The sequence below is a fragment of the Fulmarus glacialis genome, unplaced genomic scaffold (assembly GCF_000690835.1).
Source record: "Fulmarus glacialis isolate BGI_N327 unplaced genomic scaffold, ASM69083v1 scaffold35412, whole genome shotgun sequence".
Taxonomy (NCBI): domain Eukaryota; kingdom Metazoa; phylum Chordata; class Aves; order Procellariiformes; family Procellariidae; genus Fulmarus; species Fulmarus glacialis.
In genome coordinates this window covers 1-9,383 of record NW_009200340.1, presented here as the reverse complement: position 1 = coordinate 9,383, position 9,383 = coordinate 1, and the positions used below count along the sequence as shown (strand labels likewise).

Below are 9,383 nucleotides of genomic sequence, written 5' to 3'. Positions count from 1 at the left end.
ATATGATGTATTTCGTTAAAACATAGCCTTAATTCCTAAACCTAACATGTGGCTAAAAAAAGTTCCTAAGGAACAAACATGGTGATGCAGAGCTGTTACCTAGAAAAATCTTAACAGTTTTTGAGGACTCAGCAAACAAATAATAGGACAATTAACATCTTTCATGCTGTTAAATTTAGCTAAGAACTATGTCATGTTCTTCAGTATCAAATATTTCCCATGTTTCTGCAACTTATGAAAACAAGAAGCCATGGGACTATAAGAAAGGCTCATCTAGTATGTTTTATAGAGACTTTGTTATCAAGAACATGAGTAACTAGAAGATCTCCAAATCGTGAGCATTATCAATTTCAAGAATATCTTCAGGTTCCATCTTTGCTTCATGATGCCCCTCCTGTAGATCATCCAGGGAAGCCAGAGCCTCATTCGTATCGCTAGCGAAAGTCTCACGAGACGCATCATCATATTCTTGCAAGTTAAGCCCTTTAATGGCTTTTTTCATCTTCTTTCCCAGAACTTGTATTCTCCTCTTCTTAGCAGCTTTTTTGTTTTCATACTCCTTTTGGTTTTCCAGGTAGAATATTTCCTTGAAAGAAAACAAAAAAAGTTTGGCTTATTCATTTTACTAGTGTTTCCTAAAGAAGACATAAAGAAGTAAAATTTTTTTTTAATTACAAATACTGTTCAACAATATTTAGCTAAGACACACATTATTGATAGTAGAAGTATGAGGACGGACAGACTGCACTTAAGGAAAATGCCCCATAAATAATTTTATTACGTAATTTCTCAGCGATCTCAAAGTGTATGTAAATAAGTATCACTAAGTTTTCATTTCAAGTTTGCTGCTGATACAAAACCAGGAGGAATGGGTGGTAGACCAGAGGGTCATCCTGCCATACAGAAGGACCTGTAGAGAAAATATGACCAAAGGTTCTATGACAATTTGAGAGAACTTTTCCTCCACAATTGAAATTTGAGTCCAGGTCTCATGATCTTTACCATCAAACATTTGTGAACCTCATCAACATCTTCTCTACTGCAAAATATGACTGTTACAGCTTTCGTCTGTATTTCAAGGGGAAGAATACCATGTAGCAGAGCTAAATGCTGCTACGTGCCTTTCTTTCCCTGCTTATTTTTTAAAAAAAACATAAATTGCATACAAAAAACATTAATACTTCTTTTCCTCCCCAAAAGCTGCAAGTCAAGTGCTAAGGATATGCAAACGTGTGAGAGTTGTATACATGACAACCTCCATGATGACAGAATAACACACACTTTTCCCACAGATTTATATGACAAATGATGCCTCATACCATCAATCAAGTTTGTTGAGTGCAAACTGCTGCCTCATTAAACACTTGCTGGTATCAGCAAGAGAAGAATGAGACACACAATTACAACGGCACGGAAGAGGGGTAGAAAAGCAATTTTTTGGAAGAGGGGCAGAAAAGCAAATTTTGGGGTTTTTTTTGTAATGCGGTAAAGTGATCAAACTTGCAACTTTTTGTGACCACTGTAAGCTATAAAAGGTTGTTTTTTTGGTTTGTTGTTTTTTGTCATTTGTTTTTTTTTTAACATAAAGCAGATAATCACAGTTTATATTGATTTGTTTCTCAATTCCCAGTACAAGATGCTAGAATGGTTTACAGAGTAAGCTGTAGCCACCTACAAGCAAAATAAATGAGTCTTTCTTTTAACAAAAATTGTGGCAAATACCATGAAAAAACCAAGTTGTTTTAACTGAATGAAGAAAATACCATCTCAGCCTATTTCATACCCTAAAAGGAAAGGCAATAATATTTACAAGCTGACAAAACTAATTTGGAGAGCACCACAGATGAGGCCAGTGAGCAATTCAGACTAGGTTCAGACCAGTATCTGACTTAACGAGAAATACTGCCTGCTGTTACAGCTGGAGCTAAATAGGACAAAAATATTCTATTAAGAGAACACCATTCAATCCATGTACAATGACGCAGAGCTCCAAAGGGAGAAATACAACTGCAGCTAACATTGCTGTCAGGTATATACAGATTACGGAAAATCCAATGTTTATCTCTTCAGACTCTACAGTCTCATCATCCTCAACAGGTTTTTGTGACTGGCAATATGTAAAAGGTGCCCTCTCTGCCTAGTGTGAATGGCAATTCATCAATTTTTTTGTGTTTTTTTTTTTTTTCCTTATTTTTTGAATGTGAAAAGCTGGTTTCTTTGGAATATAGAGTTACACTTGCTAGAAGTTACGAGAGAGATTCAATCTTAACATTTCTAGTAGAAAAAAACAAAATTTACTTTGGACAATCATTTGCAGTCTTGACAATTTTACCTTGATTTGTTCTTCTTTGATGCTAGGTGTGTTCTTCAGCAGGTTTAAATAAACGCCCCCTGGTGTTCTTCTCCTTGTGCCATTTTTTTTTTGAAAGACTGAATTAGTAATAGCAAGCTTAATATGTTAAGTGTTGATATAAAAATAGCACCTAAGACAATGCTATATGTTGAGACAGAATAAAAAAAAATTAAGTTCTGGTGTTTTAGGTATTACATAAAAACAACCCTGGCTATGTTTTATTTGTGCTTAAACTAGTCATAAGAAGGTCAACAACCAGCTTGGTACATTTGGACAGGTAAACTATGAGGTTACAGAAAATTTGCTTTAGAACGTAATACCAAACTGTTCAACTACATACTCAATCTGATTTTGGTAGTGAAGAAACAAAACGCGAATAGTATTCTAACTACTTTCACAACTATCTGCAATAACGTATATACTAGGTTAAACATTCAGAACATTCCTAACACATAAGCCCAGTAAAACGTCAAAAATTAATTTAATAAAATTCTGTAAATCTCATTTTTTTAAATTGTGCTAAGCAATTCTACAACTTTTCTGCATATCTGCAGGATCTTCCATTTCCATATGCCTAAGGCATATGAACACAACATGTACTTTAAAGTTTCTCCCCACAACATGTGGTTCCACGCTTCAACAGTTTTCAGTGTAACAGCGGTGGTGCAATGTGTCATACTGAAGCATGACTGGATTTGGCTTTGAAACCTCTGTAAATTATAACCACTAATTACCATATTATTATTCAATTACCATTCATAGTATACAAAGTTAAACTGTTACCCCAGTGCTCTGATATCATACTAAATGTGATACTTTTCTGCTAAATAACGAAGTTAAATACAATCAAAAAGTTCTAAGAACAGAGAAGGTAAATTTTTAAGTATGTTCTTGAAGCAGCAGATGCCACATACTTTTATCACCCTATCAGCACAAGATCCCAACCAAGAAAAACAGTATGATCTACCTTTCAAATGGCTTACTCTGATCTGCAGTCAAAGGAACCTGTGCCACCAGCAGTCCTGTCCTTTTATCTCCTTGGTAATAACTTGTTAATAAGTACTTTAATCCTTCAAGACAATAGACTGCTTCTAAGACAACTTGCTAGCTGGAAAGTTGTTGCTTTTTTGGGGGGGGGGCGGACGTGGTGGTGGTGTTTCTTTATTTGTGTTGGGTTTTTTTTTTGCGTTCCTTCTCCCCCTTTTTTCCTCCTCTCTACTTCCAATGATGGAACTTAAAAGATGTAAATTATAAACAAACACCTGAAAGTACTTACTAGTTACCCCCCACTTTTTTTGTTCTGAACTTTTGCACTGAGGATCATTATTTAATAAAAACAAAAACACACTGAGAAATTGATAACCTAACCATTAAGTATAGGATTTTACCATGATTTGTAACAGAAATCAGTACTCAGTTTTGCTCTACTGATACACAAGCCAATGGTTCTCTAATAAAGCTAACGTTCCCCTCACACCCCCACTTCCTCCCCGCCCCTCCCCAGGTTCGTGACACGTGGTCGGTGAGCAGTTGCATTGTGCATCACCTGCTTTGTATATTCTGTTATTGTTCTCACTGTTAATATTACTGTTCTATTTTGTTTTATTTCAATTATTGAACTGTTTTATCTCAACCCAGGAGTCTTCCTACTTGTGCCCTCCTGATTCTCTCCCCCATCCCACCGGAGGCGGGGGGTGAGTGGCATTTACGACATACGTAAATATTCTACAAGTAAAAAGTTGTGTGCACGCCCCCCGCAAACCCACAATATCACATGTTTCTTACCACTATGAACAGTCCACCATTTTGTTCCACTTCAGCTGTTTCCATAAGCAGCTCGATAGCTTTTCTTTTCCCAATTATTTTCACTACTCGGGCAATTAAATCTTTCTTGGGCTCACAAAGCCTTAGAGGAGGGGGGGAAAAAAAGCATGTTTACTGTCAGTATAATTTCTTGAGTAAAACTGACCATGGAACTTCCATAATGAATAATTCATTCTGTGGGACATAAAACTGTGCTAAAATTAAAGAGTCCATACATTTCAATGTGTTTCAATGGCTTCTTGAACCAGATTTCAAAATACTGAGCTTCTGAGGGATAGTTTTTTCTAAAGCATGCGTTTTTAAAATTTGTTTCAATGAAAATGTATTGAGTGATTATTTTTCTTCTGTTGATGTGTGAGAGATTAAACCAAATAAGAAACTGCAAAGACCTGTATAAATCTCTGAAATTGAAGTATAAAAGTCCGCTATGCATTTAACAGTTAAAATTACAGCACCTTTTACAGTTAAATCAACAATTAACTGGAGATATCAGGAAGTGTAAAAGTAAATAAAAAAGAAATTAGTCTGTTAACTAATCTATGAGAACCTATAAAATGCAAACAAGAAAAAAACCCTGCAATATTACTGAGTTAAACTGTATTCTTTTGTGAGCAACAATGTCCTCATACAGAAATTTTCATTGTCAGTCTGCATGAAGGGAGAGGCTTATACAGCATCAATTCACTGTGCCGAAGTACATACTCCCACTGGAAAACATCGTAAGCCCACAAATCAACACCACTTATCCAGAGCAAGAGTTCACATGCTGAATTCTCATTTTTTAATGACAAAACTTCTCATCAAGCACAGTCCCAAGCACTCCAGCTCAGTGGTTTTACACTTGGGGACCAACAGACCACCACCATTACCAAAATTTCTTTAAGGCCACTGTCTAGCCTAATTGCTTCAAGTGACATTACCATGCTATAAAGTTGCATACGTTACAATGACTGCCTAATAGAAGGTGTCTGACCACACATGTGAACAACTATTTAGAACCAGGCTAGCTTCAACTGCTTCAATTGTATGACTGAAGTTACTGAAATTAAATGTTAAAACTCATGTTTTAGTGACAATTGTCCTAATCATGAAAAGGATTACCCAACCTGCTTAACTTTATACTTTGTGTTTAATCTCACTGAGTTCAATGAATGATAAAGCACCAGAAGGTAAATGCTTTCTTAAATATTTATAGGATTGAATTCTAAACTGTGAATTATTGGAAGAGATGGAAATGTTTCCCAAAGGTGCAGAGAACTTTAAGATAACCAGGACTCCTTAGAGAGCTGGTTAAATAGACTTCCTCTTAGTAGCAATGGCAGCTTAAACAGTCAAGTCCCCACCTAGTGTTCATTCTGGCCCTGCATAATCCTCCTATATGTGTGCTTTAACAAGCAGCTGTGTACTGCAACAGGAACTGAACAAGGTAAAGGGCAAAAAATGGCACAAGATGGTCAGAAAAACTCTTTGACTTCAGTTCACTGTGTGGGCCAGCACAACAAAAGGTTATGAATCCAGGCACAGATGGCACAGCCCAGATCAAACAACAGTGCTGTGATGTGTATAACCACAAGCCTACTAATGCAGTTCAGCGCCACTACTACTATAAACAATTAGAAAAAAGAGGCTTCTGCCCTGTTTTGATGAAGCTCAATATAACAAAGAAAAGTTTATTACAAGAGACATGCTCAAAGTTTTCAAATTCATAAATGAGAAGCTACTGAGAACTGATAACGGCATTAATAATTATCTAATTGCTGTATTTCAGCAGCTGGCAATACTAAGTATCACATGTAAGAAATCAGCAATGATTAATAAACCCAGGTTTTATTTAAACGTCAAGGTAACGGTCAGTTAATCTTGTAACTCTTGTTCCCAAATTAACACCATTTTCTTCCCTCGCACCACTGAAAACAGATTATGGCAGTTTAAGTCAATCTAAGTAGGAATGACTGCAGTCATGTGCCCTCCCTCACACCATCACCCAGTGCTGCCAGTGCCACCTCAAAGGAAACTGTGCACCAAATTGGTTCGGGAAACAAATCTCTCTGCAAACTAACTCTTCAAAAAAAGCAACAGGCTTTCGGACAGATAAGTCTTCTGACTCAGCTTAGTGTACAATAACAAAATAGCAGGATTGTGAAAAGAATTGGATGGTGCCAAGTGTGCATAGGGCTGAAACTTGGTAACCCCAACACTGGCTTCCATAAATTAGCACAGAACTGCAGCTCAGTCTAACAACACAGAAAGAGGCAAGGCTTGATTCCACTGCTGGTGTCTAACCTTGGCGCAGCCCTTGGTTACAACAGCAGCAAAATGTTTTCTTAAGACAAGCATGTTCCATCTAGAGAACATGTGTATTTCAGAAGCTGTGTAGTCTCTCGGACTACACAGTCCGAGTCATCTACAGTTTCAAAGATTTATAACTTAGCCAGATTTTCATGGTGACCACCACAGGTGTTCATTGGCACCCAACTCCAAACATGCAACTTTACTCACGGGGTATTTCCTAAAAAAGCCACTACTAAATCCGTGTCATGAAAAACACTATTTTTCCTTGCCATTGTTCTCAAATAACAAACCATTCTGGTGGATCTTTAAAAAAAAAAAAATTAGACAGTATTACTGGATGCTTCTACAAGATACCAGCCTAACGCTGCATTTTAATCCCAGGATTTTGGACATACACAGAAGGCACTCAGGCTTTCTGTAATCCGGTATGACATCTTACATATTTAGCATTAAGAAAGCTTTCCCCCCCATCCCCTTCTTTTCCATCCACAGTCTACCAATACTTAAGAAAGTGAAGATACGCTGTTATTAAACTCACCGATAAGCAATTTCATCTGCCACTTTTTCCTCTGAATCTTCTTCTGTTATCTCATACCTTCCTTTATATTTCATTTCTTGTCTTTCACCCAGTCTATCTTTTACAGGCCGCTTCCGTTTGAGAAAGCCTTGCCCATTTTCTTCTTCTGCTGGCAATGTTTTCTTGTCATCATGCATGTATTCATCCAGTTCTTTATCTAAAGTCTCTGCCTCCTTTTGCTGAGCTTCCTTCATCAGCTTTTTAGCCAATAAATAATTGTAAGTCTCAGATTGCCTGCTTCTGTCAATACTACCATCCATGCCTAGAATCCCAAGTTCAGTAGCCACCGCATCCTGATTCTGCTCCTGGAGCACCACACCCCAAATGTTGTTGACCTTCTTGCCACCTAGAGCAGTTTGTTTTTGGTGGCTCTGGCTAAGCTGAAAAGGCTCAGATTTAGCAGGAGGAGAGTTGAAACATTTCTGTCGTTTTCGTTTCCACAGACAGCTGTCATCATCAGATTCAGAAAAGCTTTCGTCACTTGAATCCACACTTTTGGTTGTCCGATAAGGAACACTTGGCGCACATGATGAAATGCTGCTCTGGAACGGTCTGCCTGAATCATTGCTAGCATGTGATTTCTGAAACGAAAAAGTAGATGTCTGTTAATTTAATTACTCTTGTAAATTAAAAGAGCTATCAAGTCACATCAAAGATTTGATTAGCTAGTAAACTTAATTGTGACTCATCTGATTGTTTGGGCAGTCCCCTATGAGAATCTTTTGGACTACAGTTGACAGGAGGATCCTCTGAAACTTCTGTATTTTGAGTGCTTGTATATGAAAGACAGCATGGCTGCTATAGAAAACAGGTCGCTAACCTACTTAACGTAATCTTTGTTGAATTAAATTAAAATTATTACGAGACTGGAAAAGCTATTAAAATTCCCAAATTGGACAAAGACACAACATGCACAGCAGTTTTAAGAAAGATTAAAAAAACCAAGCCACCATGGCAACTCAAAAGCATTTTTTTTTAAGAGCATGGAAATTAATATTCTCTCCAGAGTCTGAAAGGGGTCAAGGCTAGTGATCTGCAACCACAATAGTGTTCCCAGAGATTCAAGTGAGAAGAAAAAATGACCAAAAAACCCCAAATCAAATCCCCAAAACTTGGATGCTGCTCAGACTTTGGGAAGCTAACAGCGTATTGCGATTCTGGTTCAATCACGAACCAGAATCAGGACATGACAGTAGTACCTTACAGAAGAACTGGGCTTTTCCTCCTTTAAACCAACAAGATACCACGGACTCACTAGGGCTTCTTATTAATTAGGACAAAAACCCTAAAGGTTTCAACATATTTTACAAAAAAAGTCCCATTGCTGTACAAATATTAAAGAAATGCCATTTCCCCATACACCTGACAGATAAACTAAAATACGACAGCCAAACCTGCTCAAATCTGCATAACCACGAAAGTGCCATGGGTCACTTAACCCAGAATTCTTATTCCCAATTGCTGGAAGCTTTTGGCCACACTGTCTCTGTGATCTGTGTTAAGCATTTTCCTTACTCGTAATTCCAGTTTTTCCCTAACTGATTTCCTATCATAAAGTTACATGCTATCCCATGATCTTTAAAAATAACACCTCTTCCTTCAGTTTCAGGTGAAATAAAAATTCTTTCTTTAACCTTACTGCTTTCAGCAACATTATGGCACCATTTCTTCTTCCTCCTATTAGCAAACAGAAAACAGAAGTCTTTAACGTATATTATCGTGTTATGAAACACAATCCTTTAATTGAAAATGTACTCCATAATGCAAAACACTAAGAACTCCATAAACTAAAAAAAAAAATCCTACATCCGTAATAACTCATTTTGTGCTACACAGCCCACAACTGTATTGCAAATAAATCAAAATAACTAAAGAAAATAAAAATCCTTACACATACAGTGTCATACCTTACTTTGGAATCTTTTCCTGCCCACACACCACCATAAATTCTTCATAAACTTCATAACACACTCTAACGTGAAAACAATATGAGACGCTTAGAAATAAGCAACATCTGTTCAGCAACTCACGGATGCGAAAGAGTCGTAAAGCCAAGGGAAAGCAGTACTCACCGCTCACTGTTTCCATGCGTTTTTACAACGGGTTGTTTCTATTGTTCTTGAAGCGACCAGCGGTACCGGCGAGCACCCTCCTTTGCTCACCAAACCACTGCCCAGCGACAACAAAAGCCTGCCCCGCCCCGCGACACCACGCGGTTTTTCCAAATGACGGGGCACCGGAGGAACAAGCTGGTTCCCGGGCCCAGGGCACGGGGAAAACAGTCACCCCTGGGGACGGGCCCCTCTGACCCGGCCGCCCGCAGGGTACCGTGTCCTC

At 37.9% G+C, this 9,383-nt stretch overlaps 1 protein-coding gene across 1 annotated transcript; it reads right to left on the bottom strand.

Moving 5' to 3' along the window:
- Positions 1–316: 316 nt before the first annotated feature.
- Positions 317–7,627, bottom strand: PHAX (phosphorylated adaptor for RNA export; the record flags this gene model as incomplete). The annotated part of the gene is made up of 4 exons (XM_009573573.1): positions 317–586; positions 2,333–2,417; positions 4,140–4,259; positions 7,008–7,627. Coding segments are annotated over 4 exons (1,095 nt in total), but the record flags the coding sequence as incomplete, so codon positions are not given.
- Between the last annotated feature and the right edge of the window lie 1,756 nt (positions 7,628–9,383).